This window comes from Electrophorus electricus, chromosome 4 (genome assembly GCF_041902795.1).
Source record: "Electrophorus electricus isolate QZ-2024a chromosome 4, ASM4190279v1, whole genome shotgun sequence".
NCBI lineage: Eukaryota > Metazoa > Chordata > Actinopteri > Gymnotiformes > Gymnotidae > Electrophorus > Electrophorus electricus.
The window spans coordinates 10,442,062-10,460,603 of record NC_137500.1 but is presented as its reverse complement, the minus strand read 5'-3'; the positions used below and the strand labels follow the sequence as shown (position 1 = coordinate 10,460,603).

Genomic DNA, 18,542 nt, shown 5'->3' with positions numbered 1-18,542 from the left:
TCACAATGTATTTACCATATACATCAAGTTTAATTTCCAAATTGAAATTCAGGTTTTTTTTTCTTTAAAATAAACACGATCCATTAGAATGTTCATTGATTTTCTTTGGTAAAGTGCTATACATGACATGTACATAAGGTCCAGTGAATACACTACATACAAGAAAATTGGTGGATGCTCCAATTTCTCGTAAAACACTCACATGAATCTGTTCATATGACAAGTTATAGCATGAGGCCCAAGGCTGTGAACCTGTATATGCATATGTGACTACCTGCTCTTCTTACATACTTAGATTAGTCTAAACAATAATAATAAAAAATGCCAATCCATCCAGACAAACACTGGATCACTTCATTTAATAACTAAAATAATCCATAATGCTTTTAAAATATAAAAGTCAGCTGACAAATCTTCTTTTCACCATAGAAGACAGGAAGGACTAAAGACAAACATAGCGTGGTTTCATTCTCTCTCAGCATGGCTGTCTGTTCTATCAGTGTGTATTCATGGTCAGTGATGACATAGCTTTGGTTCTCCAAAATTATGTTCGCTAATGTTTGCCTGTGATTAACACATTTATGGCCATATCCTATTTCTCAAATGATATTATGGCCATAAAGTACATAAACAGCAGTATAGTATAGACCTTCAATAAAAAGCAGTAATATCACACAAAACTGAATAGGAACTCCAGATACTAATGTCTATATTACCATCTATTACAATGAATTAGTGAGTCAACTGCCACCTTATTCTTCACTGGTCAGTTTCTGACCACAAGACCACTGCTGACCAGTCTGGGTGTAGGACCATTCTCAACATAGCAGTGATACTATTGTGGGATGGAAATGGGTGTCATGCTGCTACAAATTACAGCCAACTGTGGTCTTTCAGAAACTGACCAGTGTTAAGAAGTTGGACGATGTCTAAAAAATATTGAACATGGGATACAGATGAACAAATGTGTCCAACTCTTTACCTACTAGGTGTTTTCAAACAAATAAATATTTCTAATAAAGGGGGAGATGAGTGGATGTTACATATAAACTGAACTTTCATCTTACATAGTTGATATGCATCAATAAAGTATATCTCTTTACCATTTTTCTCTCTGGAATCTGAAAAACATGACTGAAAATATAATATTTCAAGCTTTGTCAGATATTTGACTTAACATTGATAATGTAGAAGTAATCAAGAAAAACATTAGGTTAAGTATATAAACGTTACTTAAAAAAAATCAAGCTATGTGATTTGCAAGGAACTTTTTAAACATCAGAATGATTGAATGAAATTATTTATTTTTACATGAAAAACATTTATTAAAGCCAATTTCTAAATGTCTTCAGTTTTGATTCATTATTTAATTTACAAATAATGGTGTAAACAACAAAATTAGACCCACCATATTATATCAGGTTACTTTTTTTTTTTTGCTCTTTCATATACGTAGGATGTAGAAATTGCAAAGAGGCTGTGGGCCTCCTTTTGTTTTCCAGCAATTTTGTGAGAAAATTCCCGTAATGTCAAAGTTCACACAGTGTACTATTTAAAATGACTACTATCCCCAACTCACTTCTTAGTGGAGGAAGTGAATATAAGAGCAGTACACCAGACAGGATACACTGCTTCATTTCCACTCTATGGTCTATCACCTTATGTTATTACCACTGCCTTAAATCATTCCCCCTCAGTGAGGTTGCAGTTGGAGTAAGAATATGCCCCTGCAATATAGGGATGGGTGCATGCACCCATGCAGGGTCCACTAAGCATATCTGCCCACACACACAGGCATGAAGTACATGTACACACAAGCATACACATACTGGACCATTAAAATACCAGACTGGCCTTTTGTTTGTCATGTCTCAATAAAAGTGGAAGTTCCTCCTAAAGAGGGAGGGAAATAGTGAGACGTGAGTAAGAGGAATATAAGGGGGCTGAGAGAGGACTGACCCAGCACTACGTGCGCTTTACCTGAAGAGTGTGCCCAGACCCACTCTCGAGCCCACCATGGAGTGGAGGACACCTGCACTGTGTGTACTGCTCCTGGCTCTTAGCTGGGGCCTCCAGGCAAATGCTATTAGGGGTAAGAGATGATAAACACTTTGAACAGGACTAATAGTGTCAAGTTAATTAGATACTTTTGGTATTTGTATGTCTTTTAAAAAAATTATTTTACATAAAATGTGAATATTTGTTTTAGAATATTCAACATAGTTTACAGGTATGTTTGTGGTAGAAAGTGCACCTTGATTTTTCGAATCACTGTTAGTATTTACTTTTACATTTATTATGGTAGAAACAATACTTTTTCAAAATGATTAGCCAAAATATATGGGTTATTCTTCTAATTATAAGTATATTAGACTGAAAATAATTATAATGTAAAAAATGATATATTCACATATAGTAACTAATCCTTAAAACACAAATACAGATTAACTAGGTTAGCTAATTGATGAATTAATATTCACATCATAGTAGAACCACAAAGGACAAACATCACAAATGCCGCTGATAGTTTACTGAAAAATATGAAGACGAGACTATTGTTACTCTTCAGAAAAAATCTTCAAAGAGCTGTTGTTCACAGTGTTAAGAAATGAAGCTTGATCAATGGTGGCTATCTTACCACTTTGTGTTATAGTATTTAGGTGAGGAACAAAAAAAAATGGTACAAAATTGTTGGTTAACAAAAACTATAATAAAAGAAAATGCACTGTATTACTTAATACATGCTCTTAGGAGATAAAACTACCCAGATTACAATAATGCAACATAGAACAATTAGTGACTTTAGGTCATATACAAGATATTAAACAACATATTATCACACTCTGTATTAATCTGCAATCATATAAATTGCAAAATGTTTCCCAATAGCAGCAAATAAATTTTCTACCATTTCTTTTGAGAACAAAACTGCACCTGACAAATGTGTTTGGCTAGCATGCCAGCATACTAACTACACTCTCTAACTACATTGCTAACTAACACTCTATAAGTGCCAAAGACAACTACCCTTTGCACCCTTCATTACTGGTCAGTTTTTGCCAACAATAAAATTTATATGTGGATGCTATTTGGGGTGATACACCATTTGCAATGCACTATTAACAGGGACATGGTAGTAGCATGGAAATAGGTTGATAGTAGTCGAGGTGACTATAATAAACATGTTAATAAAGTGTGACTTAAATGTGACTTAAGTTAAGTTCAATAACTTAAAGTAATTTAATATGATCTGATTTCTTTTTACTTTCTTTGTTCTCGTTTACACTACGAGATCTTTAGGGTGCACCAATAAGAGAAAAAGGAACTAAAATTCAGTTAACATTTCCACTGTGATGAAATAATGATATCTGATCTTCACCATCCATGACTTGTGAATCTTAAAACAATGTCATCTTGTTTGCCCTTGTAAAAGGGTTAAGTTCATAAATAATCATTGACTGGTAAAGTGACAGTGATTAAAATAGGGGAGTATGACTGCATTAAGGCTTAAACACAACACCAGCAAGGCCCAACAAACTATCCATAGGCCAGGGTAAGCAATTAAGTGTTTTATTTGGATTTAAAAAGACCTAAAAATTCCCCCAAATTATAGATTCGGGCTAGACAAAAAATACAACTGTGAATAACTTAGAAGAAAATTTGTCAGACATGTAGATATAATAACATAAAAGCATAATAATATAAATCATAAAACATTAAAATCTTGAACTCTTTTGTTTCTTTGTGCATTTTTGTTTCTCCACCCTAGTGCGCCGCAGCAACCATGTGGACAACATCTGTAGCATGTGGGGTAATTTCCACTTTAAAACCTTTGATGGAGATGTCTACCAGTTCCAGGGGACTTGTGAATACAACCTTGTCTCTGAGTGCCAAATGCCTGTGCAGGGCTTCTCAGTACATGTGAAAAGATCACAGTCCCCTGGGAACCCACAGATCACCAGAGTGCTGGTTACCATAGGAGACATGGCCATTGTGCTCACCAAGAAACTGATTATGATCAACGAAGAGATGTAAGACACTGGTAGTGTTTGTAAATCTTAAACAAGAATGTAAAGATGTTCACTTCTAGTGAATAGTTGGCTATGAGTTGTAATTTTACCATTACACTTATACCTGAGTGCTTGATTCTGCCCCCAGCATTTACTTTCTGTTGTCATCCTCTCTCTCTCTCTCTCTCTCTCTCTCTCTCTCTCTCTCTCTCTCTCTCTCTCTCTTTCTCTCAGTATAAAACTTCCCTATTATTTAGCAGGAGTGCTGCTGGAAAATAATGCTATTTACACTAAATTATATGCTAAACTGGGCCTCAGTGTCATGTGGAACAGAGAGGATGCTGTCATGGTATTATCACAACTTTAATTTGGTTCTTTTTAACCTTTTTAAAAGCACCATATTATGTCTGCTCATCCAAAAATGGATCTAGAATTTTATACAGAAGCTAAATGAAAATGCACTTTACTTTTACATAGTCATTTTGAAGTGCAACAGATGAATTGGGTACTAGTGCTGTGGCATTGAACCACTGATGACAGGGGAAGCTGATTTAGTGCAAGTCATGAAATTTGCACCATTTCATTTCAAACATCTTTTGCACAATACATAGAAAAGTTATTGCGTGAGTTAGCATAGTGCAATACAGGTAAAGCATTTTAAGGGAAAGGCTCTTTCTAAGAATTACATTTTTAACATAGTCAGCTCTGTATTTCCATATATATTCACATAAATTCAAATTCACATACATTAACAATAATGTTCAGAAATCTTCCCTAGCCTAGAACACTGTCAGATGGCTTTCAGTTTGGCATAAAACTACATTAGAATGAAAGGATTTGCAAATAATAGATAAAAAAGTAAACAAAAATGTCATCTGTGGTGGAAGAGCCCCAATATTTTGGATGAGCATGCAAGATAGCATTCAGGACTTTAACCCCTTTTAATGAGCTAAGACTTTTCATTTAAAAATGTTTACTTTGCAACAATTCTTATTTTTCCTTTTAGTATTTTATAGTATATTTACAACAAATTATTACAAAGATGTAAAACTGCTCTAGAAATCACCAGCTTTGTCTTTCTTACTTAGGTGGAACTAGACACTAAATATTCTAATAACACCTGTGGACTTTGTGGAGACTTCAATGGCATTCCCATTTATAATGAGTTCTTGGCTGAAGGTGAGCTGCAATAAAAAAGCTTTTTTGAATCGCATGATTAACCCTCAAGTTGCTGTAATTGATTTAAAAGGAGCCCACCCTCTCTCTTTAATCTCATGGCCTCCATCTAAAGCTTTCTCCAGAGCACCTCCCTACAAAGACATCCCTACCCTTCTATGCGCTGTGTACATGCACAAAAGAATTGACAGGCAAGACGTACTGCCTGCTTAGATAAGTTTCCTGATTGATCAGTGCAGCCACATTATGCCCTGGACAGTCAGAGAGACTTTTTTCTCTGAGCTTTAATTTGAGAAATTTATGGCTAAGTGTTGTTAAAAAATTGCTTACATTAGTTTTAAACAGTCAAGAGAATATTGTATTTTTAATATAATATTAAGTGTGGAAAGGGAGACCTCCTTATAAGAATATGTGTTTGTTCTGAATGTTTGCTACATTCTGCCATACAGCTCGCTTGACTGGCTCTGTTGAGTTTGGTAACAAGCAAAGGATTCATGGGCCCAATGATGGCTGTGAGGACCCTTATGAAGAAGATGAGGCTGATCAAGACACAGTGGACAAGTGTCAAAAATTTGTAAGATGGAAATTCTTCCAGCAATAGCTGTTACTTTGAATTGTCACTGCAAATTCAAAGTAACAAATAATTAGTTTGTTGCCACTGATACAAAGTGTTACTCTATTTGATTTTGTACTACATTGCCCTATTGCCTTCCATTAGCATCCAGGAAATATTTGTGGTTTATAAAAAATTATTACATGAGTTCACCTGAATCATCATCATTTATATGTATAGTAATTATTGTTAGCCCTCTGACTACTAATTAAACCAAGCCAGTCAAGGTCAAGGCAGGTGTTTTTCATAAACCATGTGAGGAAGTGCAGTGTCACGGTACAGTTAGGAGTTCTGAGCACAGGCTTACTGCCTCTACTCCCTGTGTACAGCAGGGAGACTGCTCAGCTCTGCTGCAGAGTCAGGACTGGTCTTCCTGCAGGAAGGTGTTAAGTCCTGAGCCCTACATCCAGGCCTGTGTAGTGGACAGGTGCTGGAGTCGTCCTGGGGACATGGAAGACACTGCTACTCTGTGTCCTACGCTGTCTGAGTACTCCCGCCAGTGCTCCCATGCAGGGGGCATACCACCAAACTGGAGAACATCCACCTTCTGTGGTAAGGTCACTGCACCAATGTAAGATAAATTATTCTTAGTTTAAAGGACAGGTATGCTGTTTTTAAGTCAATAGCCTTATCATCAGTGATAGATTTAGTAATGAGAGACTTATCACTCTTCTGCACCCTCTCACTTGGTGTTATCACAATTTAGCATTTTGTTCATAGTTTTATTGGGGGGGTTAAATTACAAAGTGTGGCCTTAAACAGAACTGTATGAACAAATGAATGGTTATGCCAAGGAATAATTCTAAATTGCTCTAATTCTGGATGGAATTCAATGTCACAAATTAGTTTACATTTCATAGTTCAGTTACTGCATGGCACCCTCTACAGTGGTCTTAGGAAATTTCCCTGTATCACCTCTTCAACCTCCATGCTTGTAATTCTCAATGGTCTACTCAGGGCACCAAGGATATGCATAGATAAATATTTAATACATAGATTGTGGGCAAGGGTCAAAGGTCTTAAACACTTTTGATTGGAACAGATAAATGCAGCATAATTTATAATAAATTGGCATGAATTAACTGACTGCAGACATGGACATCAAGAATGAAAGGGTTTTAAAGTCACCAGCCATGTTCCTGTACTGTAGATAAACTCTGCAAGTTTACAAATGGTTGGAATGTAGGCTACTACAGCAAATTGCAAGTAATTACAAAACTTAAATGTGATATTACTGTTATTCTGAATCAACATAAAAAATGAACAATTTGTGAAGGCTTAAATGATCTAGTAAGAATCTGTAATGAGTGTTAAGTATCTCTGTAATATTTCTCATGGCCATGTTTTGCACCAATTTATAGTAAGCAACAATTTTAGTGATGTCCGGCTTTAAAACCAATCATACAGTCCTTGAAGAATCTGCTGTATCTGCTGTTTTCCTTATATTTCATTAGAATATTGACTTTTGATGCTGAAATATTTGATATGGGTAACAAGTTGCCTCTAAAAGTTTTGTACAGTTTTCCTTTATTATAAGAGAATATGACCTGAGAGTTACAGTGCAGTAATGTGACTTATAGGTATTTGGCTGGTTGTAGTACACTCACACCCACTCATCCTGCCCCAGTATTAATCCTGTCTGTTGTTTTACTCACTTAGCGGTACAGTGCCCCTTTAACATGGAGTACTCTGAGAGTGGATCTCCCTGTGTGGACACATGCACACACAGAGACACCAGCTCACTGTGTGAAGAACACAAGATGGATGGCTGCTTCTGTCCACCTGGTCAGTCATACATATATCCTTACATCACACACCATTTTACAGGCCATTTTTTGAACATCATATGACAAGCAAGAATACAGGCATGTTTCTCATGATCTCTTATATTACTACAAAATGTAAGGTTGTAACACGATGTATACTGATGTGCATGTGTGTGTGGGGGGGGGCTAAACTGGTTGCTGCAGGTACTGTGTTTGATAACATCTCAGAGAAGGGATGCATCCCTCAGGAAGAGTGCCAGTGTAAGCACAATCAGACCTATAACCCTGGAGATGTGCTCCTCAAGGATGACGAAGAATGGTACTGAAATAGTACTATTTCCCATCATGAACAAAACAGACCAATCTACATACTTTATGCCAAGTACATTCTATGTCTTTAACCATTTGTTTCACTATTTAAGCTGCAGGTTACATGGATAATTGTTTGTTTGCTGTGCTGCTCCAGACTGATAATTCTATGTGTTCTAGTGTGTGTCAAAATGGCAGTTGGGCATGTGAGCGTCTGCCAACCCCAGGTGTGTGTGCTGTAGAGGAGGGTTCACACTTTACTACTTATGATGGTAAAGAGTTTACCTTCCATGGGGACTGCTACTATGTCCTTTCCAAGGTGAGTAAACTAACTCTTAAGGTGTAATATATGTACAGTTGTAATTACTTTTGAAATTGCAAAAATTTCAAAGAAGAAAACAATTTCTATTTGCCCTAAAGATCAAGATGGTTTCCTGAAAAGAGTGTACTATTTGTGGGTGCTGTCCCCATGCTGCAGCCCACCCTTTAATATTTTGAATGAAAAGCAGGAATAACTGGGAAACAGGTTTTCTTAGCAAAGGTTCAGTGGTCCTGATCATGTATCACTGGCATTCTACATGCTCAAAACCTTGTGTAGTATATATTTCAACCTATAGTAATAGATGTTTCCTTCGTCTCTGTTTCTGCAGGACTGTGTAGGATCTAAGTTCCTTATTTTGGGTCAGCTTATTCCCTGTGTTGCTCAAAAAACTGACACCTGCCTGAAATCCATTGCCCTGCTACTCAACAATGACAAGAATAATGTGCGTTTCCATTCTGCCAGTATTTGCACTCTTCTTCTTCTTCTTCTTCTTCTTCTTCTTCTTCACACTACTACTACTACTACTACTACTACTACTACTACTACTAATAATAATAATAATAATAATAATAATACAAAATGTAAACACAATTATAAATAATACAACAAAAAATTGCACTAATTAATAATTTCCAAAAAAAGTTGTGGAAAGGTTTGGGAAGCAAAATAATGTTGAAAAGCTAAACATAATGTTAATATGAACTATCCTTCTGGTGAATCTCTTGTATAAAGGCGTTAATCATCAAAGAAGATGGCCTAGTCAGGCACAATGGCGAGATCGCCCTCCCTTACACCACAGGTAAGAGTGATTTATCGAGTAAGGTGTCTTGTAGGCTAGTACACCACAGTCATCACACTGCTGTAGTCATTCATTTTAAATGAGTAAGCTGAACTGAAAGTGAATTTAATTAACATTAAAATGTCTACTCTGAATATACACTAGATCTTTTATTGATGATGGGAGATTTGGACCACTGCACAAAGTCTTCTCTAGCACATCCCAAAGATTCTCAATGGGGTTCAGGTCTGGATTCTGTGGTGGCCAATCCATGCGTGAAAATTATGTCTCGTGCTCCCTGAACCACTCTTTCACAATTTGAGCTCGATGTATCCTGGCATTGTCATCTTGGAATATGCCCATGCCATCGGGGAAGAAAAAATCCACTGATGTAATAACCTGGTCGTTCAGTATATTCAGGGAGTCAGCTGACCTCATTCTTTGGGCACATAATGTTGCTGAACCTAGACCTGACCAACTGCAGCAACCCCAGATCATAGCACTGCCCCCACAGGCCTGTGATGGGTGCATCACTTCAGCTGCCTGTCTTCTTACCCTGATGTGCTCATCACTCTGGAACAGGGTAAATCTGGACTCATCAGATCACATGACCTTCTTCCATTGTTCCAGAGTCCAATCTTTATGCTCCCTAGCAAATGGAAGCCATTTTTGCTGGTTAGCCTCACTGATAAGTGATTTTCTTAAGGCTACACAGCTGTTGAGTCCCTATCTCTTGAGTTCCCTTCGCATTGTGTGTGGAAATGCTCTTACTTTCACTATTACTTTCACATATTCCTCCGTTCTACTGTTGTTTTTCTACAATTTGATTTCACCACACGTTTAAGTGATTGCAGAACACGATCATTCAAGATTTTTTTCTGGCCAGGCAGTGTGTAATATATAACAGCTAGAGCCTGGTGTATCTAAAGTATGCACGTTGTATACTCTATGGATGTTAATTTACTTGGTGATTTGGCTGTGTAAAATTACTTACAAAAAAATGTGCAAAACAGTATGTTTTGATTCGTTTAGTCTATAGAGTTCCAAGCAATATATTTAACGGCATGTAATCACATAGATGATATGAAGCCTGAAACATGAAAAATAACACTGCTGTAGAGCAATATAACAGACTTTAAACTTTTTGCTCTGCTGAGTTCATTAACAGGATACTTCCCCTGTCTCACTCCTGTTTTCCCATTCCACAGGTGACATCACCATGTTCAGACCATCGTCCTTCCACATCATGATACAGACATCTTTTGGGCTACAGATGCAGGTGCAGCTTGTTCCACTCATGCAACTCTACATCACTTTGGATAAGAGCCTCCAGACCAAGACCTGCGGTGAATGCTTGTCTATTTCATTATTACTGGATGGCCGGTCAACAAATTGAATAGACAGAGGGGTAGACATAAAACAACATCCCATATTGTTAGTCTAGTGGTCAGGTTTGCTCTACTTCAACATACAAGCATATGTAGTATATGTAAAATATTAGTCCATCTTACTTCATGTCAAATTAATAAGGTCTATTCTAAAATCCCTTGGGCCCCTATCAGGGATGCAAAAGCAGCTTAAAATGGTCTTAAAATATTTTGGGCACTCATACAAAAATATTTTCTCTCCATGGGGTGTATTGATGCAGGTCTGTGTGGGAACTTTAACATGGTGTTGTCTGATGACCTGAAAACCCCACAAGGCTTAGTAGAAGGGACAGCTGCCTCCTTTGGGAACTCCTGGAAGGCACACCCTAACTGTCCTGACAGCAGTGACAGGCTGGATGACCCATGCAGCTACAGCGTAGACAGTGGTGAGAATTCCAAAATCTTCACTTAAACCTCACCCAATAGTTGACTTTTTATCATTAAATCACTTTACCTATATTATAGCTCTCTTTAAAGAAATTGCTTATCAGATGAAAGAAAAGATAAATATTTATTGACTGTCTTTAGAGAGCTATGCAGAGCACTGGTGTCTAAAACTGAAGGAGAAGGAAGGCCAATTTGCTAAATGTCACTCTACTGTTAACCCAGAGAAATACTACAAGGTATCTTTCCTGTTTCCTTAAAAACATATATGGAACACTGTAGATCAATGACGTATTATAGCAGCCCAAAAACAAAACTAAGTGCTACAATAAAGATATCTCAAATGCTTGCTTACTGGGCATATCAATTGCTAAACACACATGAGTGTTTGTGTACAGAGATGCAAGTACTCAGCCTGCACATGTGAGAAGAGTGAAGACTGTCTGTGTGCGGTCTTCTCCTCCTATGTGCGAGCATGCACGGCAAAGGGAATCTTCCTGCAAGGCTGGAGAGACACAGTGTGCGGTAGGATCATTCACACTGCAGCCTAAGAGAGACGGATGCGTTTTCTATGGCTCTTGTCAAAAGATCAAGGTCTAACCTTTTGTCTAATCAGTGTGAGGCTGAATGCCAGAGCAAAAAAAGGATTAAGCATGTTTTCTCCTCTTTTCTCTCATGAATTCAGATAAATACACTGCGCGCTGCCGAGCCTCCCAGACTTTCTCCTACATGCTGCAGGGTTGCCAGCGCACATGTGACTCCCTGGGCTCAGAGCGCCAGGGCTGCAGCACTCAATACACCCCTGTGGATGGATGTGCCTGTCCCGCTGGACTCTATGAGGATGAGAATGGTGGTTGTGTGCCCATGGAAAAATGCCCCTGTTACCACAATGGAGAGCATGTTAAACCTGGCAAGTCCATTAACATCAGAAATGAGCACTGGTAAGAGATTAACAGTGGTTAATTAAAAGAATGGGAATGTAAAGTTAGTAAAGTGTGTGGAATATGATGAACCTTTCAAGAGTCCAACATTTCTGCCCTTTTAGTGTTTGTACAAATGGAAAACTCAACTGCAACACCTGGAAGCCCCTTATTACAGGTACGTAATCTTGTCTTTGTCCAGCAGCTGTTTACATAAGTAGAGAGGAAAACTGACCTACAGTGGTGTGAAAAAGTGTTTCCTGATATCTTACTTTTTTGCATGTTCTTTGTCACACTTAAATGTTTCAGCAAACACATTTAAATATTAGACAAAGATAACACGTAAACACAAAATGCAGTTTTTGGAATGAAGGTTTTTATTTTTAAGGGGAAAAAAATCCAAACCTACATGACCCTGTGTGAAAAAGTGATTCCCCCCCTGTTAAAACATAGATTAACTGTGGTTTATCGCGTCTTTGGAAAGCTGAGTTCATAGGACCTGCCTGACAAAGTAAAGTAGACCAAAAGACCCTCAAAAGCTAGACATCATGCTGCAATCCAAAGAAATTCAGGAGCAAATGAGATACAAAGTAATTGAGCTCTATCAGTTTGGAAAAGGTTATAAAGCTATTTCTAAAGCTTTGGGACTCCAGTGAACCACAGTGAGAGCCATTATCCACAAATAGCGAAAACATGGAACAGTGGTGAACCTTCCCAGGTGTGGCCGGCCGACCAAAATTACTCCAATTTTGGACGGCTCATCCAAGAGATCACAAAACATCCCACAACAACATCCAAAGAACAGCAGGCCTCACTTGCCTCAGTTAAGGTCAGTGTTCATGACTCCCCATAAGAGTCTGTTCCGAGATGAAAACCACTGCTGAGCAAAAAGAACATAAAGGCTCGTCTCAGTTTTGCCAGAAAACATTTTGATAATCCCCAAGACTTTTGGGAAAATACTCTGTGGACTGATGAGACAAAAGTTTAACTTTTTGGAAGGTGTGTGTCTTATTATATCTGGCATAAAAGTAACACAGCATTTCAGAAAAGGAACATCATACCGACAGTAAAATACGGCGGTGGTAATGTGAGGTCTAGGGCTGTTTTGCTGCTTCAGGACCTGGAAGACTTGCTGTGGTAAATGGAACAATGCATTCTGCTGTCTACCAAAAAATCCTGAAGGAGAATGTCTGGCCATCTGTTTGTGACCTCAAGCTGAAGCGCACTTGAGTTCTGCAGCAGGACAATGATTCAAAACACACCAGCAAGTCCACCTCTGAGTGGCTTAAGAAAAACAAAATTAAGACGTTGGAGAAGCCTAGTCAATGTCCTGACTTGAATCTGATTGAGATGCTGTGGCATGACCTTTAAAAAGGTGGTTCATGCTCGAAAACCCTCCAATGTGGCCAAATTACAACAAGTCTGCAAAGATGAGTGGGCCAAAATTCCTTCACAGCGCTGTAAAACACTCATTGGCAGTTATCGCAAATACTTGATTGCAGTTGTTGCTGCTAAGGGTGGCCCAACCAGTTATTAGGTTTAGGGGGCAATCACTTTTTCATACAGGGCCATGTAGGTTTGGATTTTTTTCCCCTTAATAATAAATACCTTCCTTTAAAAACTCCATTTTGTGTTTACTTGTGTTTTGTCTAATATTTACATTTGTTTGAGGATCTGAAACATTTAAGTGTGACAAATTGTAACGGTGAGCGGTAAGGAGGTGGATGCATGTGCGGAGACGAGTGAGATTTATTCAGGGCAAATCCAGAATCAGAGTCGTTACAAGGGTCCAGAGTCACATTACCAACACAGAAAGTACGGGGATTAACAAACAAAAACACATGAAGGCAAACGGGAAGCAGGCTAAAACAAGGAAACAAGGACACTAGGAAAAACTCAGGGCTAAGAAATACGAAAGCTAGGATAAACAAAGGCACGGCATACAAAGAACCATACGAAATGAACATTCAATGAACAGCAAAAACTAAGGGAACAAGACAGGGCTTAAATACAATCAACTAAACGAGGGACAGGTGTTGAAAATCAAATGAGAGGAGGAGAAAACGAAACTATGGAATGGAACTAAAAAGCACAAGACAGAGAAATCACGGAACATGGAAGTGTGAGGGACTGATTGTGACACAAACATGCAAAAAAAATAAGATATCAGGATGGGGGCAAACCCTTTTTCACACCACTGTATAGTAAAGTGTTCAGTGTAATTTTGTCAGTTAGAGGTTACTAATGGGGAACTAAAATGCTTGGACCTTTAACCAAATAATTTTCATTGCTTCTCTTAACATTCATTATGTCCTGCAGACTGTCCTGCTCCAAAGGTCTTCTTTAACTGCAGTGACGCATCAATAGATAAGCATGGGTTAGAGTGTGCACAAACATGCACACACCACAGCATTGATTGTGTGAGTGTTGCACACTTTTCAACCATGCACACATCAGAACACTGATGTCTCATGTTTTCTAGTTGTATATCTTTCTGTCACTCTAACTTGTTGCATTTTTGTCCCTTGTTGCATTCCTATGTTTCATTTTGTCAGCCATTTTCTTTACACTGTAAAGCTTAAACATCAAATTTATTATATATTCCCATTAATTCTTCCCGTTATCGCCTCTATTATGAACTAAAATGGCAGAGGATTGACTTCTACTTCATAAACAATTTAAATTTATCTCTTAAATGTACCACCAATTAACTATTGTCTCTCACTCTCTTTTTCTTTTTATCTTCTGTTAATTGTCTTCTTCTGAAATCAGTACCTTGCAGAGTGCGAATCTGGATGTCAGTGTCCCACAGGCCTTCTGGATGATGGTCTTGGTCACTGTGTTAAAGAACATGAATGCCCTTGTCAACACAATGGACACTTATACGCTGCAGGGGCTAAAATACCAGACAGTTGCAATTCATGGTGTGTACATAATGCTTCATTTTTCCACTATAGAAATAATTTAGCATTCAAGGAGTGACTCGATGAAAAACACTTTTCCATTCACTCCAAATGCATTTGATTGGTTGTATGATTTTCTTTCATTTTACATGGAAGCTGTGAGGCTAATGTTTCTAACAAGTAATGGATGTTTATCTCTCTGAAAATCTTTTTCCTAAATATTTGCTCATATCTTCTCACACTTCCTCAAAACTGCCTCCAGTGCTGTCAAAGCAAACCTCGCCTGTCTTTCTAATAGGCACAATTATTTAGCAAACTGCATGAAAGTGTCTGAGAATACTATAAATTACATCAGATTATAGAACAGCAATGGTCAATTAATAATTACAAAAAAGAATTTTAAAAAATGTACTCACTGGACCAATCTGAGATAAAGCTAGGTAGGTAGCTACTGCTGTGGGCCATTCACTACTAGGTATCAAAAAGTATCAAATGGAGCCAAGAAAAAAATAGCTATCACATTTCCCATCAATGTTTCAATTTTTAGATTTGAGATTTCTGATATTTCTTGGCTTATGAAAAGGTTTTGTTCCGTACCTTCTGCAACCCAGTTAGCTACCTATCTTGTTAGTGACACACACACACACACACACACACATATATATATATATATATATATATATATATATATATATATATATATATATATATATATATATATATATATATATATATATACATACTCTCTCTCTAATAAATTCCACACTCACCCTTGCCATATTCAAGCTCAGGTCCTCAGGCTCTTATCTTAGCTGTTCCCCAGACTATACTATTCTGAACAGAGATCTAAGATGTTGTCCCTGTCTCTGGAACCATTCTCCCAGTTTGGGGGTCTACTGGAATCATTGTACATCTTCCATATCTTTTTCAGCTTCCCTCAGCCCTTGGTATTTCTCAAGCTTTTCATATTCCTATTGAGATTGCTATCATCTATCAGTTTTGCCTTCTTCTGCTGTTCATCCATCACTACTATGTCCAGTTAGGATTTTGTCTGCATCTGGAAGTCCCACTTAGCATGGTCCACCATGGTCCACCTTTGGGGGTGTATCCACATTGACCTTGGAGCTTCCAGCTGGTACTCAGTACAGTTGTTTCTGTATGTTATGCCAGCTACTTAGTTATGCTGTTCCATGTATGCACTGCCTGCTAGCATCTTGCAACCTGCTGTTATGTGCAGGATTGTGTCAGGGGCATCTTTGCACAGCCTACATTTAAAAAAAACAAAAAAAACATTTTTATGGCATTTAGCTGAGACTTTTATCCAAGGCAACTTACAATTATGATTCAGTACAATAGAGAGCTTAGGGCCCCAACAGTGACAACTTGGCAGTGGTGAGGCTTGAACCAGCAACTTTCCAATTACAAGTTAAGTACCATAACCACTGAGCTACTGCTGCCTACAGTCTTCTATCCCAGCCTCTGTTGATCTTGTATTCAGAGTTATGATTAGTGCCTGCATGATGTCTTTCATTCAAGCCTTTTTCTGCCATTGGTAGGATTTTTCCATATCAGCCACTTCCACTAATTGCAGCTGGTACATACTATGCAGGGGATTAGCCTCCCCTAATGGTACCTGCTCCTCTTCATCCCCATCCTCCTCAGGTTTCTGCTATTTGGCCATCTTCCTGGTGTACTCCTGGATCTTGGCTGTTTCATCTTGGATAGTGGCTCTGAAGTTCAGTAGTCCTCGTCCCCCCCTCCTTCCACTTAGTGTGCAGTTTCAGAGTGCTGGATTTGGGATGAATCCCTCTGGTCCTTGTAAAGAGTTTTCTTGTCTTGATGTCAGTGGCTTTTATCTCCTCCTTTGGCCATCTTATTATGCCTGCGGCATATCTGATAACTGGTAGAGCGTCCTTGTAGAGATGGTGGCTTATGTTTCTGTAGAATGTTTCCATTCTGTAGCCTTTTACTGATGATTTTTCTGAGGGGGTTCAGGCCTAGACAGAACAGCAGTAGGGACAGGGCATCTCCTTGGTAAATCCTGCACGTAATGATTACTTGCGATATTGGTCTGAAGGGGTGTCTTACACAGCCCAATTCAGTTCTAAATAAAGGCTCTTAGAGTCCTGTTTATGTTATGCAGCTTCAAGCATTCCAGGATCCATGTGTGGGACACTGAATCATAGGTTTTCTTGTCAATCCAGGCGGTGCACAAGTTGGTCTGTCTGATATTACAGTCTGAAGTGACTGTTTTATCCTCCAGTAGCTGGTGCTTTGCTCCTCTGGTGTTCTTGTCAATGCCTTTCTGAGCCCCGCTCATGTAGAGCAATGCGTCTACTCATCTTAGCCGCAATGACGCTAGACAGGAACTTCCATGTTGTGCAGAAGTAGGTTATTGGCTGGTAGTTGGATGGAACTGCCCCTTTCTGGGGGTCCTTCAGGATCAGGAATGTCTAGCCTTCAGTTAACCATTCAGGGTGGGTTCCACCTGTTGGCAGCTTGTTCATTTGTGCTGTCAGGTGCTTACGGAGTGCAGTTGCTTCATCGCCCAGCAGGTGTGGACCATGTCAGGACATGGAGCTGTTCAGCTCTTCATACTTGAGACCTTTTCTTGGACATCTGCTAGAGTGAAGGGTGCTGGATCCTGTTCAGGACAGGCTGCTTGCTCATGAAAAAGATTTTCTGTGAGATAGACTTCCATTGATCCTTAGTTGCAGGTTGTTATGTTAGCCTTGTAGATCCACTTCCCAACTCAAAAAAGCAAATGTGAGACACAAAACTGCATTTGCGTTAAAGATAAAAGATTTACATAAAATATTCCTTTATGATGAACCGAGCTTATGAAATTACTGAGGTTATGATGAACTGAAGCTACATTGTATACATTTTTCATCTTAAATATTCATTTGGTATACATGTATTAAATACATCAACACAATTGCAGTACCTGTAAACGTGGCAAGTGGGAATGCACAGACAAAAAATGCCCTGGGACCTGCACCATCTATGGCAGTGGACATTACAATACATTTGACAAGCAGAGGTTTGGCTTCAATGGAGACTGTGGTTATGTAGCTGTCCAGGTACCTGCACTTTAGTAATTGTTTAGCTAAACCCATTTACTGAAGATATTTGAATACCTGGTGTGATACCTCCAGGACACATATTTCAAGGCATTCATCTGATTGAATTAAAACAAATTATTGTATTAGCCACATGAATCAATTGACTAAATTTTTTTTTTATCTCAGTCACGGAATTGAAAATATTGAAATGAATATTGAATTTACTGTCTCAGTCATTGAAATGAAAATGGTATCCAAGTAAATAATCAGTTTTAAGTAATATAACAGAGTTTAAGTAATATTACAACTAATATGATTTAGAAACAGTGTGGCATTTGTTTATTATTATCTAATATCTTTTTTCAATTGTTCAAAGAACAAGTGTGGAAATAAGACAGGCACATTCCATGTGATCACAGAGAATGTACCCTGTGGGACAACAGGAACCACTTGTTCCAAAGCTGTTCGGATTCTGCTGGGAGTAAGGATTAACCTTTATTCATCACTCATGATGTTAACAGAGTAAACAGAGTTTTGATATCTTCATTATGAAACACACACAGATTATGATAGGCTACAAATTGTCTCAACAGAGAACACAGTTGGAGCTGATAGATGGCATCATAACAGAAAGCGAGCTTCAAAGTGGGCCAAAAATTAACTACAAAGTGAGAAACGTGGGCCTTTACCTGGTTATTGAGTCTGATGCTGGCCTGGCAGTGTTATGGGACCGCAAAACCACAGTACGCATCATTCTGCAACCACAACACATGGTGAGTCCTGCTGAGCATCAAGCTTCCTTTGATGTGAAAAGCTATAGTCAGCTCTAGAGACGAAGAGTCTTGTGTAATGTCACATTTGCAAAATGC

The 18,542-nt window shown here is 38.4% G+C and overlaps 1 protein-coding gene across 1 annotated transcript in view; it reads left to right on the top strand.

Annotated features, from left to right (window-relative positions):
* Nucleotides 1-1,998: 1,998 nt before the first annotated feature.
* The window catches only part of LOC113592070 (uncharacterized), a 37,836-nt gene continuing 21,292 nt past the window's right edge, over nucleotides 1,999-18,542 (top strand). The window contains exons 1-22 of the mRNA XM_081713846.1: nucleotides 1,999-2,092; nucleotides 3,770-4,031; nucleotides 4,245-4,359; nucleotides 5,099-5,189; nucleotides 5,636-5,760; nucleotides 6,129-6,351; nucleotides 7,459-7,584; nucleotides 7,770-7,884; nucleotides 8,055-8,193; nucleotides 8,525-8,638; nucleotides 8,929-8,995; nucleotides 10,183-10,320; nucleotides 10,623-10,787; nucleotides 10,930-11,024; nucleotides 11,184-11,310; nucleotides 11,471-11,726; nucleotides 11,831-11,883; nucleotides 14,025-14,125; nucleotides 14,478-14,629; nucleotides 17,553-17,691; nucleotides 18,050-18,154; nucleotides 18,267-18,446. Of these exons, the coding sequence (XP_081569972.1) occupies nucleotides 2,017-2,092; nucleotides 3,770-4,031; nucleotides 4,245-4,359; nucleotides 5,099-5,189; nucleotides 5,636-5,760; nucleotides 6,129-6,351; nucleotides 7,459-7,584; nucleotides 7,770-7,884; nucleotides 8,055-8,193; nucleotides 8,525-8,638; nucleotides 8,929-8,995; nucleotides 10,183-10,320; nucleotides 10,623-10,787; nucleotides 10,930-11,024; nucleotides 11,184-11,310; nucleotides 11,471-11,726; nucleotides 11,831-11,883; nucleotides 14,025-14,125; nucleotides 14,478-14,629; nucleotides 17,553-17,691; nucleotides 18,050-18,154; nucleotides 18,267-18,446 (2,964 nt within the window). The 5' untranslated portion in view covers nucleotides 1,999-2,016. The remainder of the gene's footprint in view (nucleotides 2,093-3,769; nucleotides 4,032-4,244; nucleotides 4,360-5,098; nucleotides 5,190-5,635; nucleotides 5,761-6,128; nucleotides 6,352-7,458; nucleotides 7,585-7,769; nucleotides 7,885-8,054; nucleotides 8,194-8,524; nucleotides 8,639-8,928; nucleotides 8,996-10,182; nucleotides 10,321-10,622; nucleotides 10,788-10,929; nucleotides 11,025-11,183; nucleotides 11,311-11,470; nucleotides 11,727-11,830; nucleotides 11,884-14,024; nucleotides 14,126-14,477; nucleotides 14,630-17,552; nucleotides 17,692-18,049; nucleotides 18,155-18,266; nucleotides 18,447-18,542) is intronic.